This window comes from Musca vetustissima, unplaced genomic scaffold (assembly GCF_032173495.1).
Source record: "Musca vetustissima isolate MV318-11 ecotype Yass unplaced genomic scaffold, APGP_CSIRO_Mvet_v1 utg1604, whole genome shotgun sequence".
Classification (NCBI taxonomy): Eukaryota; Metazoa; Arthropoda; class Insecta; order Diptera; family Muscidae; genus Musca; species Musca vetustissima.
This window is the reverse complement of record NW_026889386.1, coordinates 110,939-126,540: the sequence shown is the minus strand read 5'-3', so window position 1 is coordinate 126,540 and position 15,602 is coordinate 110,939. Positions and strand designations below refer to the sequence as shown.

At 31.1% G+C, this 15,602-nt stretch overlaps 1 protein-coding gene across 2 annotated transcripts; it reads right to left on the bottom strand.

Annotated features, from left to right (window-relative positions):
• Positions 1-8,572: 8,572 nt before the first annotated feature.
• Positions 8,573-14,593, bottom strand: LOC133337092 (hippocampus abundant transcript 1 protein-like). 2 transcript variants are annotated; one of them, XM_061545355.1, is made up of 9 exons: positions 14,568-14,593; positions 14,349-14,444; positions 13,943-14,275; positions 12,021-12,212; positions 11,610-11,818; positions 11,151-11,237; positions 10,978-11,075; positions 8,828-9,106; positions 8,573-8,731 (listed from the first exon to the last, which is right to left on the bottom strand). In XM_061545355.1, the coding sequence occupies exons 1-9, from the start codon at positions 14,568-14,570 to the stop codon at positions 8,643-8,645; spliced, it is 1,386 nt and encodes a 461-aa protein (XP_061401339.1). In that variant the 5' UTR covers positions 14,571-14,593; the 3' UTR covers positions 8,573-8,642. The 2 variants fall into 2 exon arrangements, with proteins under 2 accessions (XP_061401339.1, XP_061401340.1); XM_061545356.1 differs by having other exon boundaries at positions 8,573-8,719.
• Between the last annotated feature and the right edge of the window lie 1,009 nt (positions 14,594-15,602).

Sequence of the window (15,602 nt, the reverse complement as noted above, 5' to 3'; positions counted from 1 at the left end):
TATAGTAAAAAGCATAGAATTTTATTAAACTATTTTTTTTTTGTTTTGTTTTTTTTTTCTCTTTCAAATTACAACTTAAAACTTTTTTATTTTTTGTTTAATTTGCATATAATAATTTTGTTACTCTTCATTCGGGAAAAATATCATATTAAAGCATTTTGAAGCAATTTCGGGTTTTCTCTACAAAATGATAAAAAAATAAATCAATACAATACTAGCAAACCGGCATAGGTATGTGGTGTAGTATGAATTATGTAATCTGTTTTACTTTTGATCTCTCTTTATTCGTTTTCCATTCATTTTTTTAATTGTTTTTGTTTTATTATTATTAATTTATATGATTACCTTATTGTCTAATATGTTTTTTTCGGTTTTCTATTTAAAATAATTGTTATTTTTTATTTTAGTATTAGGAATTATGTTTTACATACTACTATAGATATTATTTTATAACTCAAAACTAAAACAAATGACAAAGGGTGCCAAATTAAAAAAAGAAACTGACTTGAAGAGTTAATTAGTCTTTTCATATCTCAAAAAGTGAGTTTAGTTAAGATCATATCTATATAAAATATACACAAAATACAATTTAGCACCCTTTGTCATTTATAGGTTATGTTATTATTTTGTATTTTATGTAAAAAAAAAACTAACACAAAAAAGGCAAGCATAAGAAATAAAATTAATAAATATGTTAAAACAAAAAAATGTATATCAAATTATCCACTAGTTTACATAAATATTGTATATATGTGTATATAGCTAAATATGTATATAAATTTGTATGCTTTTTGTTTTGTTTTTTTTTTTTTTCATTTTCTTGACCTTTTACAAATTAGATTTGATTGTTGTGGCTTGTGTGGTGTTGTTATGAAAAAAGCTGTTTTGTTTTGCATATTTTTACGATCTTCATTAAGGTTTACATTTTGTTTGCATTTAATGTCCTACATATAGTTATTTTTCTTTTTATTTTATTAATTTAATTTACAAATACATCTATAACTATTTTTTTCTATATATAACAATCATTCTTTTCACATACAGTTTTATTTTTCTTTTCGATCACCAATCTTAACTATTTCAATTAATTGAGGTATTTTATTCCTATTCAACAATATTTCTAAATACATCTAAAATATATACGTACATACATTTGAAAACAAATTACATTCAATTGATCGATGTGTGTTGTTGGTGTGAAGACGCGTGTTTTTTGGGCGAATGAAAATGAGAAAGAACAAATGATAGCAATAATTAATGGTCCTTTTTTGAAATATTAAAAAAATAATTAAATAAATAATCAGAGCAATCGGATTTTTTTAAAATACAGAAGAAATGAAATATTTTAAATTTCATTATATTACAATGAGAAAAAATGCCATTGCTTACGGTGTTTTCTTTTTTGTTGACTACTGATTTAACTTTTTGGACTTTTCCCATAAACAAAATTTATCGGTAACATAATTTCTAAACAGATAACTTGTCGATAACTACATTTTCATACAGAAAATTGTCGATATTAACTTTTCTATACACAACATTTGTGGATAACGACTGTTTTACACAGATAAGATGTCGATAACAACTTTTCGTTACAGAAAAATTGTCGATAACAACTTTTTGATACAGAAAAATGGTCGATAAGATATTTTTGATACAGAAAATTTGTCCAATACCAACTTTTCTACGAAGAACTTTTCGATAGAGAAAAGTTATCGATACCAAGCCGATAAGAACTTTTTGATACAGAAAAATTGTCGATAACAAATTTTTGATATAGAAAAATTGTCGATAACAATTTTTTGATACAGAAATATTATCTATAAAGTTTTCTACTGTCGATGACAATTATTCTATAGATGAAAATTTGTCGATAACAACCTTTCTATAAAGAAAAAATGTCAAGAACAAATTTTTAATACAGAAAAATTGTGGATAACAACATGTTGATACAGAAAAATTGTCGATAACAAGTTTTCTGCTGTCGATGACAATTTTTCTATAGATGAAAGCGGTCGATAACAATAATTTGATACAGAAAAGTTGTAGATAACAACCATTCTATAAAGAAAGATTGTCAATAACAACCTTTCTTGATACAGACAAATTGTCGATAACAAATTTGTAATACAGAAAAAGTGTCGATAACAATTTGTTGATGTAGAAAAATTGTTGATGACAACATTTTTTTGCAGAACAATTGTCGATAACAAGTTTTCTGTTGTCGATGACAATTTTTCTATAGATGAAAGCTGTCGGTAACAGTAATTCGATACAGAAAAGTTGTCGATAACAATCTCTCTATAAAGAAAAATTGTCAATAAAAACATTTCTAAAAAGAAAAATTGTCAATAACAACATTTCTGTAGTGAAACCTTATCGATAACGGCTTTTCGGTAGAGAAAAGTTATCGATAACGGCTTTTGAGGTAGGGAAATTTAGGGAAATATATCGATAAAGTTTTCGACGACCACTATAGTAATCGATTACGATAAATAAATGATATCGACAACGACATTTCTGTAGAGCAACATTTTCATAATGAAAATATATCGATAATAATTTTTTGTTGATAACAACTTTTGTGACACCAACAGTTATCGATAATGGGGTTTCTATAAAGAAATGTTATCGATAATGACGACTTTTCTGTATAGCAATATTTTCAACTTTTCAAATAAAGAATAGTTGTCGAAAATAACTTTTCTACAGAGAAAGATTGTCGATAGCAACTTTTCTACAGAGAAAAGTTTTTTCGATAACATTTGTTCTATATAAAAAATTGTTGATTACTTTCGATAATTATTTTTCTAGAGAGATGGTTGCCAATGACAACTTTTTGGTGGAGAACATTTATCGATAACTACTTTTGTTTAGATACATTTTTTCGATCACCACTTTTCTATATAAAAAATTGTCGAAGAAAGGAGATTGTAGAAAAAGAATTTCGATAATAATTTTCTATATATATTGTCGATAACAAGTTTTCGGTGGAGACAATTTGTCGATAACTACTTTTTTAGAGAATTTTTTTTCCGATAACTTTTCTATTTAAAAAAATTGTCGATTACAACTTTTCTTTGGAAAAGTATTTCGATAATAAATATTCTATAGAGAAAGATTGTCAATAACCACTTTTCGATAGAAACAATTTGTCGATAACAATTTTTTTTGTAAACAAAAATGCTTGATAAAAATTGTCTATAAAGAACATTTTTTGATAATAAATTTTCTGTGGAGAAAAATGGTTGATTACATCTTTTAAAAAGAGAAAAAAAACCGATAACAATGTTTTCTATAAAAAAAGTAACAGATAAACATATGTAGTTCAATATGGAAAATTTGTCGGTAACACCTTTTCCTTAAGGAAAAAGGTCGATAATTATATTTTTTTTTTAGAAAAGTAGCTATTGATAATTTTTTTTGTAGTAGACAACATCGATAATTGTTTCTATAGAAAAAATAATTTTTTCCGATAACATAAAGGATTTTTCCTTTATGTTATCGTATAAAAAATACATTTGGTTTGTTCCCGTTCAGCAAGAATCTCCGAGTTTTTACTACGATAACAATTTCTCCTTTTTGTCGTTATCGAAAATTCTGTAGAATGTTATAGATGGAACACAATCGATTTGATTTGTTGAAATTTAAAATTTTTAAACGACATTTACATTAGAACTTTTTACCGGGTTAACCTACTTCACGACGATTTATTTGACAAATATGCAATGGAATTGACAATTTAAAAAACGTACTGGGTTAACGAAATGTAACGGGACAATGTAAACGTACTTTTAGATTCTTCTTACCTTTTTTTGGACAAAATATAACTTTAAAAATGGATAAATTTTTTAATGAGAAATGATTTGTAAAATGAAATAGCCTTGGGGTGTTTTTTGGATTTTTACTTGTGTTTGTTTTTATTCAAAAAATTCAATTTTTTCGTGGAAACATAAAAAACGAAGGCAAGATAAAGTTTTTTTCTTTCGAGAAAATAGTAACAAAAATATATCTTTGACTTTGGAAAATGGTGGAATTAAAAAAAAATGTTGCTTGTTCACCAGATTCGAGGTTATGTATCCCCAAAGTCTAGACAGACAGACAAAAACATAAACAATTATAAACAAAAGATTACAAAGGAATATACAATGGCAGCACTAAATATTACAAAACAAATACATACATACAAATTAATATATATTTAAATTGTTAGGTGGTTGGTTCCATATAGCTACTAAACAGCAACATTTTGTGTTCTTAATTAGGTAGTAGTAGGTTTACAACAACAAACTTAATATTAAAAGAAACTAATATGTAAACAATATATTATTAAAACATTATTATAATTTGTAAACATAAATTTATTACTGGCTAAATAAAGAAATTTATAAAAAAAAAACTTTTTTTGTGACAAAAGACAAAATCGATAAATTCAGTTGTAGAACAATTGAAGAGGATTTTTGTTTTTGGTTTTAATTGATATTTTCAAATTAGTTGGGACTAATTGTGGCTACGATCCGAAACGACCAAAGTCACAACCGACCAACATCTGTCCACATAGTCCACAAAAAAATCCTCTTACATTGTACATAAACATACATTAAAAAAAAAAATATATATATATATATATATAGGTCTATTGTGTGCCTTTTAGGGGTTGTTGTTTTTGTTTTTAATTAACACAAAAAACAAACAATTATTATTTAAAAAATAGAAAATCATATACATTTTACTTTGGATAAAAACTTTGGTTTTTGGTGTTCATGTGTGTTGTGTGTGTGTGTACTCAAAAAAATTTTGTATACAATGTATGTTTTCTTCTTTTTTCATACCATACTATTTCAATCAATATTTTTTATTTTTCATTTTTTTTGTCAAAATTTCTTATAAAATACTATATACAAATGTGATTTAAAAGCAATAATTAGCAGCATGGCGCCTTACTTAATTTTGTTTTTGTTGTTCATTTTAAATTTTTTTTTTTATTTGATCTCTAATTGCAAACAAGTGTTAATAAATGTTAATTTTGCAAATCAATGAGAGTGACGGAAAAAAATGATTGAAATAAAAAAGGACCATAAAAAATACACCCATCAAGTGTTTGTGCTTGATTTTTGTGGTACAATGGGGAACGTTTTTTTTGTGGCGAGAGGAGTGGGTTGTTTTTCTAGAGGTGTTGTGTTAATTTGTGATTTTTTTAAATGGTTTTCAGTTTTGTTTTCTTGTTAATTCATTGCAATTCATTTCCTTATTTCTTTTTGCTACAGCCCATTAGTTGAAATAATAATAATAAGAGAGAACAAATAAACAGCCATATCATCATCACAAGTCTGATCATGAATCATTGCACACTTCTAATAATTCTTTGTCTTTTACATGTGAGTGATGTTTTTTTTGTCTTTAATGTTGTATATTACACAGTGCTACAAAAAAAAAAAAGAAAACAAAAAAAGCAAATGAGGAATCCATTTTTATTCTAGGAATTTAATGAGGCAAGTGTCAATTTTTAGATAATTAAAGACCCCTGGATTCACTTAAATATCTTAGAAAAAATCAATTAAAAAATATATTCTTGCACACCAACCAAAAAAATATTTAAGTGCCAATGCGAAAATAGTATTAAAATACTCTTTACTGTAAAAAGGACTATTGAGGGCTATATTGGATTGTTCGAAATTATTAATTTATATAACCACCATTATTTTTTCTCCAGGAAACCCGTGGTACGATCAGGAGTGTCGTAATGCTACTGATATGAAAAACGCAGTGTATAGGGCAACCCTGCGGTCAGTAGAACTATCGGGAGAAAAGGAGATAGGAGAAACGTATTTTCAGAAAAAAGAAGAATGAGGAGGAAAACTGTGAGCGCGAGCAAATCGAGATGTACAGGAGTCAGAATGAAGTCCGAAAATCCCAACCAACGGGTAAAACATCAAACCGAAGGCTTTGGTGCAGGCACATCCTCCTGTAGAGATAAAGAAGGAAACCTGGTGACAGATACAGACAGCGTGTTGAGGATCTGGATGGAACATTTTGAAAAACTTCTGGTATCAAAAATATTATCGGTGAAGAGGATACCCCAGAACCAATAGATAGATGACGGTATAGAGTGTATACCACCTAGCCAAGATGAAGTCAGAATAGCAATCAATCGGCTGAAGATTAATGAAGCAGCAGGTGCCGATGGTTTACAAGCCGAACTATTCAACACTGGTGGTCAGATGCTAATCAGCATCTGGTGGTCAGATGCTGATTACTACAATTTGGCTAGAAGAATGCATGCCCAATGATTGGACCAGATTTTCACTCTGCGCAAAATCCTTGAAAAAAAACAACGAAAAACACATCGACACAATCCACCTATTCGTCGACTATAAAGCCGCATTCGACAGCCCTATTCGTTCAGTGGTGTATAAAGTCATGTCTGCGTTTGGCATTCCTGCAAAATTAATTCGGCTATGCAGGATAACTTTAACTGGCACAAGATCAGCAGTTAAAGTCGGAAAGGACCTCACGGAGCCCTTAAATACCGAACGAGGATATCCTCCTCCGAAAAGCAAGGCCACCTCCCGCCAGACCAAATTCACACTCTACAAGACGCTGGTACTATCTGTGCTGTTATATGGATCTGAAGCATGGGTACTTACGCAAGCAGATGAGGCAGCTCTTGGAGTGTTTGAGAGAAAAATTCTCCGAAAGATCTATGAGCCGATCTGAGTTGACGGTGAATATCGCCGTCGAATGAACCATAAGTTGTACCAGCTATTCTCGGACATCGACATTGTTAGACGTATTGAGCTGCTGCGGCTACGTTGGCAAGGTCATGATGTGACAATGGAGCTGGAGGGTCTGGATTTTTAAATTCAGTTTTAAGGAACTTTCAGGAGTGGATTTTTAAAATTAGTTTTTAGAGGGACTTTTGGAGCTACTGGTGTGGATTTATTAATTTCATTTTTGAATTTAATAAATCCACGGAAATTTGTAGGTCCTGGCGTGAATTTTTAAAATTAATTTTAATGAGGATAATCTGGCTACAGATTCGGATTTTTAAACTAATTTCTTGTGGGACCATCTAAGCTACAGACAGACCTTCTAAGCTACCGGCGTGGATTTTTTAAATGTATTTTTAGGGAACTTTCTAAGCTGAAGGAGAGACTTTTTAAGGGACCTTCTGAGCTGCAGGCATGGATTTTGAAATTTATTTTTAATGGACCTTCTAAGCTCTGGTGTTGATTTTTAAATTCTTTTTTTAAGAGACCTTCTCGCTACAGGCTTGAATTGAATTTTTTACATTTATTTTTTAATGGCTGAAGATGCCCCAGCCTAGAAGGCATATAAAAGCGAACCAGCAGATGGTTCTCGCAGAAGGGAAGGCCAAGAATATGATGGAAAGACCAAGTGGAAGACAACATTGCCGAAAATGGTCTTTTAAATTGGAAAAACTGCGCAAAAGACCGACGCGCCTGGAAATCTTTTTTAAGCTCGGCTTATGGAACGATAGTTCTGTCACAAGCCAGCTAGCTAAGTAAGTAAGTAATTAGGATCGTAAACATAAATTACATTGAAAAATGTACCCAAAATACCAACAAATGTTGTAAAACCTGACTCGTGTATCTCTCGACATTTTTAATAAAAAAAAATCCCAAACGCCACATTAAAAAATCCGCACTTTTGTCTAACATTATTTCGAAAGAAATAATTTTGTTTGGCAAAAACAATCAAACAAAATATAAAAAATATTCCTGAATATTCACGAAAAAAATAGATACAAAAATTAATGAATACATCCCGATATGACTCTGATATTCCTTAAATGATAATATTAGAAAAAAAAACATAATTGTCAACATTGTTTGGAAAAAAAATAAAAGTAAACAAAATCATCCCCAATTTTTTGTAGCACTGTGCTTTTGCAAAGATTTCAGAATATAAGTGTACAATGATTTTTGTTTTTGTAATTAGTTTAGTTAGGTTAGATTTTTTTTGCTAATATTTCTATGAACAAAATAAATGTTTACAAAATAAATGATAAAAAAAGAAACAAATAATTAATAATAATAAGAAAAAATGGTAGTATTTTTGCTGTTGTTTTAACGACTATAAGGAAAATCAATTGTTAGTAGAACTATTTTTATGATAAATTAATTAAAAATCAAAAATAACTAATAATAATGTTTTCGTTATAATGTTTGTGATTTTGTTTATTTGTAGTTGTTGTTGTAGTATAATGCCCTGCAACAGATGCGTTATTTGTTTACTATTTTTTTGTTTTGTTAAAATATTTGTGTTATTATTTTACTATTGTATTTAATTTGTATAGTTTTCAATTTTTTCTATAGACTCTTTAATTGGCAGGAATTTATAGAACAATTAAAATATTTGTATTTTTTACCAAAAAAATTTTTTGAAACAATAAAAAATAGTATTATAAACATTTTTTTTGCAAAATATAACTTGTAATTTTTCATTCTTTCTTTTTTTTTTTTGTTTTAAATGTATATTTTAATTTTAGTTCTAGGTTTTATTTTTATATATTTTTTTTATTTTTTAATAAAAAGCCTTTTCATATGGGATTTTGTTTTTGTTTTGTTGTTTTAAGCTTACAATTCAACATGATAATTTCTTATTATTAGGTAACAATACTAGAGCTGCGCCAATGAATCTGAACGCATTAAAGGAGTTGTTGGTTTGTGACCGCCTTCCACTTCATATTGCAAATCTACAGAAGCCCCTTTTCCAAAACGGATATTAGAAAATTAATTATTTTGAAATATAGGGAAAGTTGCAAAAACAAATACAACAAAAAAGGTTTTTATTCAAAACTTACGCTTCTTTTCGCTTGGCGTCCGATGTAAATTCGCCTCACCATGCACCTCGGGTATAAACACAGCAACCAATATGGCCAATATCACCATGAAGCCACCAAAGATGAATGGTGGCCCGGGATATGTAAACCAGCTGTCATCGGCTATCTCTTCACTACTACTGGCCACCGATTGTTCATTATTCAAATCGACATTGAATAAGTAGAAAACCACCCCGAACATGGCTGGGCCGAGGCCATTACAGAGGCCTCGCATGCCCGTGACCATGCCCTGTACAGCACCTGAAATTAAAAAAATTAATAAATGAAAATAGTTGGAAAGTTATGAGAAAATACCGGGTGTGGATATTTGAATTTATTTTCCAGGTATAATTAAAAAAAAACGCGATTATCTACCTAAAAGTGACTAAAACGTGATTATCTACCACCTAATATTCGTATTTTGTGGAATAACGGAATTATATGTATTTTTTATTTTGCATTCTCTGTGGGTGCCAAATCTCCCTATCAAAAAAGATCAATATTGGTCTATGTTTCTACATACGTCCCATACACAGATCACGCTTATTTTTCGGTATGTTCAAGGTCCCAGGGCAATTTTTTATCCTGAGTGCCAGTTGTTCGGTATTTCGTTTACTCCTGGCAGCAATTTACTATGGCATAGTGAATGTCTACCACCATGGTAAAGAGTATACAAATTTCGACACGAACGAACTTGTTTTGTTATGTTTTTACGTATTTAAATTTATTTTTTTTCTGATGGTCTCTTGTTTCTGAATTTTTTCAATAAAATTTTAAGGGTCCATCTAACCGGAGTGGATTTTTAAAGCAATTTTTTAACGGTTTTTTAAACTGGCGTGGATTTTTAAACTATTTTTGAGGATTCCTCTAAAAGGCGACGATATTTTAATGTATTTTTGAGGATCCCTCTAAAAGGCGACTATATTTTAAATACATTTTTTGAGTATCCCTCTAAAAGTCGACGATTTTTTAAATGAATTTTTTGAGGATCCCTCTAAAAGACGTGGATTTTTTAAAAGCGTTTTTTGAAGATACCTCTAATAGACGCCGATTTCTTTAAGGGACCTTCAAAGCTACAGGCGTGAATTTTTTAAATTTATTTTTTAAGGGACCTACTCGCTACAGTCATGGATTTTTAAATTATTTCTTTAAGAGACCTTCTAAGCTACAGGCGTGGATTTTTTAAATTGATTTTTAAGGGACCTTCTAAAATACAGGCGTGATTTTTTTAAGAAACCTTCTAAACTACAAGCGTTGTTTTTTTTTTTTTTTAATTTTTTAAGGGAACTTCTAAGCTTCATGTATTGATTTTTAAATTATTATTATTTTTTATGGACCTTCTCGCTACAGGGTTGGATTTTTAAAATTAAATTTTGAGGGACTTTCAGAGCTGCAGGTGTGAATTTTTTTAAACTAGTTTTAGAGGGAGGTCCATAGTTTAATTTTATGGAGGTCGATCGAAGATACAGGCGTGAATTTTTCAAATTAATTTTTTCGAGGTCCATATAAGCTTCAGGGGTGAATTTTTGAAATTAATTTTTTGAGGGACTTTCAGAGCTGAATGGATTTTTTAAATTAACTTTTTAGGCACTTTCAGCTAGTAAACTAGTTTTTAGAGGGACTTTTGGAGCTACTGGCGTGGATTTATTAAATTTATTTTTGAGTGACTTTCAGAGCTGCAGCGGTGGATTTATTAATTAATTTTTAAAAGGGAATTTCGTAGGTACATGCGTGAATTTTTAAAATGAATTTTTATGAGGATAATCTGGCTACAGATTCGCATTTTTTAAACTAATTTCTTGTGGGACCACATAAGCTACAGAAAGACCTTCTAAGCTACCGGCGTGGATTTTTTTGAATTTATTTTTTAGGGGCTTTCTATTCTGCAGGAGAGAATTTTTAAGGGACCTTCTAAGCTAAAGGTGTGGATTTTTTTAAATTTAGGGCCTTTTAAGCCTCAAGTGTTGTTTTTTAAATTATTTTTTTAAGAGACCTTCTCGCTACAGGGTTGATTTTTTTAAATTTGTAATGGGTCTGAAGCTATAGGAATAAATTAAGTGATCATTTAAAACTATTTAAAATTTTCAATTTAATTTCTTGAGTTTCGAGACGGTATTTTTTTTTCTACTCACCTTGACTATCAGCTGTTGAGTGTATTGAAACAAAAGCACTAATAGCCGGATATGTTATAGAACCCAGAGCTGCCAAAATACCAGCTGCCCACATCATCCTAAAAAAAGAGTAAAAACAAATTAAGGTCAGCAACTATTCGGAAAAGTATTTGGAATAATTTTCTGAGACATACCATTTTTTACTACCAAAGCCATACCAAAATAGCTGTGTCATTTCTAATATTAAACCCAATATTATTGTGCGTTTAGCTCCAATTTTTCTGGAAAGATATTAAAATAGAAAAAAAAGAATTCATTATAAATTTCAATAGAATTAAATTAAAAGTAATTAAAAAAATCGATATATAATTTTTTTAGCATTTATTTCTTTGGGGGTGTTGTAATGTGGAGCTTAATCCACTTGATTTTATTTTGTTTCCACATCACCATATTTCCTTCCTGTCACAGCAGGTGTTAGGCGGATTGACGTGAGAGTGTTTTCTTTGTTTTTCCTCTAAACATAATTTGCGGTTTGTATTTTTATCTGACTCTGCATCACTCAGCCGCAGGGCGTATATTGGTTATCGATTGATTCGGAAATATTCTTTTTTAGATATATGTATATGTGGTTAGGTTATCTCCCATTTGCTCACCTCATAAAACAGCCCAACGTCACTTGAACACTGATACTGAGTATACCAACAACGGCTATAAATATCGCCACTTCCATGGTATTGAAGCCCATTTTCAATTTCAAATAGACAAATATACACGAGTATTGGCCAGCCTCGGGCAGGTAGGATAATAGCACCGTAACACATTGCATTAGTACCGTGTGATCTGTGCCAACTTTACGCAAAGCCTGCAACAAGAAAAAACAATAACAAAATTATATGGAAATGTTTATATTGAATAGAGAGGATAGGATAAAAGGTGTATGAATGTATGTAAATCACAGTAGGATAAAATTAGAATATATATACAGGGTTGCAGGTAATATAATTACAGATAATGTATGACGTTATGTTGGTTATGAAATATTGTTGTCCATGACATTGACTTACAGCAAAGGGATCTGCCTGTTCCCAATTGATGGGAGCACCCCATGACGAAGGCCTCACTTTGTCTGGCAAACTTTCTGGTACAGCCACTAATATGAAGAACACATCTAACACTGCAATGGCTGTGGCCAAGGCCACCACTAATGTATCACTATATCTTTCCATTAGATAAGCACCAAGAGCAGGAGATATAACCTGGAAAACAAAAGAGACAACAAATTGAACAATTAAAAAAATATATATACACAAATATTTAATCAATTTTTTGAAGAATCATTTTTAGGGCGTTCTTCTAAATTCCAGGCGTGGATTTTTCGAATTAATTTTTTGAGGGACTTTCAGAGCAGCAGGTGGATTTTAAAATTAATTTTTGAGGGACTTTCACAGCTGCAGGATTGGATTTTTTAAATTAATTGGTTTGGGTTTTTTAAATTAATTTTTTGAGGAACTTTCAGAGCTACAGGCGTGGATTTTTTAAATTAATTTTTTGAGGGACTTTCAGAGCTACAGGCGTGGATTTTTTAAATTAATATTTTGAGGGACTTTCAGAGCTAGAGGCGTGGATTTTTTAAATTAATTTTTTGAGGGACTTTCAGAGCTACAGGCGTGGATTTTTTAAATTAATTTTTTGAGGGACTTTCGGAGTTACAGGCGTGGATTTTTTAAAATTATTTTTTGAGGGGCTTTCAGAGCCAATGGCGTGGATTTTTTAAAATTATTTTTTGAGGGGCTTTCAGAGCCAATGGCGTGGATTTTTTAAAATTATTTTTTGAGGGGCTTTCAGAGCCAAAGGCGTGGATTTTTTAAAATTATTTTTTGAGGGGCTTTCAGAGCTACAAGCGTGGATTTTTTAAATAATTTTTTTAAGGTGCTTTCAGAGTTACAAGTGTGGATTTTTTAAATAATTTTTTGATGGACATTCAGAGCTACAGGCGTGGATTTTTAATATTAATTTTTTGAGGGACTTTCAGAGCTACAGGCGTGGATTTTTTAAAATTAATTTTTTGAGGGACTTTCAGAGCTACAGGCGTGGATTTTTTAAATTAATTTTTTGAGGGACTTTCAGAGCTACATGCGTGTATTTTTAAATTAATTTTTTGAGGGACATTCAGAGCTACAGGTGTGGATTTTTAAATTAATTTTTTGAGGGACATTCAGAGCTACAGGTGTGGATTTTTTAAATTAATTTTTTGAGGGACATTCAGAGCCAAAGGCGTGGATTTTTTAAAATGAATTTTTGAGAGACTTTCAGAGCTACAGGCGTGGATTTTGGAGCTACTGGCCTGGATTTTTAAATTATTTTTTTCAGATACTACAGGCCTGGATTAACTTTTTCAGGGACTATTGAAACTATATGCCTGAATTTTGAAAAAAAATCAGGACTTAATGGAACTACAGACTTGGATTTTTTAATGACCTTTTCAGGGACTGTTAGAGCTACAGGTTTGGAGTTTTAAATGATTTTTAAAGGGCTATTGCAGATACAGACCTGGATTTTTAAAATTATTTTTCTCAGGAAGTATTGGAACTACATGCTTTGATTTTTAAATTATTGTCAGAGACTATTGGAGGTAGGTGCCTGGGTTTTTTAAATCTTTGACTTTTTGGAGCTACAAGCTTGGATTTTTTAATTATTTTCCGGACGTATAGGAGCTACACTCCTGAATTTTTACTTTTTTTAGGGGCTAAAGGTCTGGATTTTTAAATTATTTTTTTTTTTCAGGGATATTGGAGTGGATTTTTCAAATACATTTTTTGAGTGACAGCTCTGAACTGCAGGGGAGATAATTTAAATTCATTTTTCAAGGGACTTTTGTAGGTACAAGCGTGAATTTTTGAAATTAATTAATTTATGGACTCTTGGGGCCACATGTCTGAAATTGTTACTTAAATTATTTGTTTTTGAGATGCGATTTTATACTTACCAAACTGGCGGCAAATGTTGCCGATACCAAACCATAGGCACGTGAACGTTCCTCCACTGTCGTCACATCGGCTACATAGGCGAATACCACGGAAAATGTCACCGCAAATATGCCGCTTATTGAGATCATAGCAAAAAACCACCAGGTATTTATTGTCATCAGAGGTATTGGGGCACAGGTGAAAAATACTGTTATAAGTAGAAAAAATTTACGGCCCCAGATATCTGAGAGAGCACCAATAAGGGGTGCGCTTAGGAATGATAGGATGCCTTTGATGCCCATGACTAGACCATTCATGAGGAATGTGTGTTCGGGAAAGGTTTGATTTAACACCTAAAGAAGGGGAGGAGAAAAACGGGAATTATTAATGAATAAAGAAAACCAATGGGGGGATGGGGGAACTTACCGATATAACAGGCATTGTTAATAGGCCCCAGGCAAAAAATTCTAAAAATATCACAACCATGGCATGATGCACACTTGGCGCTCCAATTCCAGAACTCTGTAAAATAAAAAATGAAAAGAAACAGGAAATTAAAATTTATTGTGAAAATTGTGATTTTTTACAAATCGATTCCATTTTATTTTGAATTTAATTTTGTTTTTTAATATTGTGGAAAACTACCATTATTTTGTCCTTTTTGTTTGTGTGTGTGTGAGCGCGGACGAGTGTTCAAATGAGATTTCTATGAAGTAATCACTGCTTTTTGTAATGTTTTCATCTCGCTAATGCAACATGATCTGACAGCCTGCCTGCTTGCCTGCCACAGAACAGCTCTTGGCATTCACTCTTTCATCAGTCATTTGTTCACTTCATTTGCTGGCCGGCCACCAGGCCAGTCATTCTGTCAGTCAATGTTTATTTAAAATTACAGTTTAGAAAAAAAGCTTTAGTTCTATTTATTTATTTGTTCGGCGTTGATATTTAATGTGTTACGAACCAAACAAAGCCGTCGTAGCGAGAAATGACTGTCAGCAGGCCGGACTGCCAGCCTGCCTGACCGTTGCTCTTTAAACAACAACAACAACTACGACACTGCATTGTGTTAGTGATGCCAAAGCGAAAGTGTGGTTTAAGGGATGCCAAGAAGCGTGGATTTATTAAGGGATTTTTTGAGACTACTGAATGGATTCCTTATTTTTTAAGGACCGTAAAATTGGTAAATTATTTTTTCAGGTACTTTTTGAGTTATAGGACTGGATTTTAAAATTATTGTTTTTCAGGGACTATTGGAGGTACAAGCGTACATTTTATTATTTTTCAGGGACTTAGGGACTACAGACTTAGATTTTAAAATAATTTTTTGGACTACTGATGAAACTGCAGGCCTGGATTTTTTTAAATTATTTTTTTCATGGCGTATTGAGGCTACAGGCTTGGATATTTAAATGATTTTTTTAGGGACTATTGGAGCTACATGCGTGGATTTTTTAATAATTTTTGTCAGGGACCATTGGAGAGGTACATTTTAATATTTTTTCAGGGACTGTAAGAGCTATTACCCTGATTTTTATTTTTTAGGGACTACAGACTTGGATTTTAAAATAATTTTTAGCTACTACTGATGAAACTGCAGACCTGGATTTTTTACATTATTTTTTTCATGGCCTATTGGGGCTACAGGCTTGGATTTTTAAATGATTTTTTCATGGCATGTTG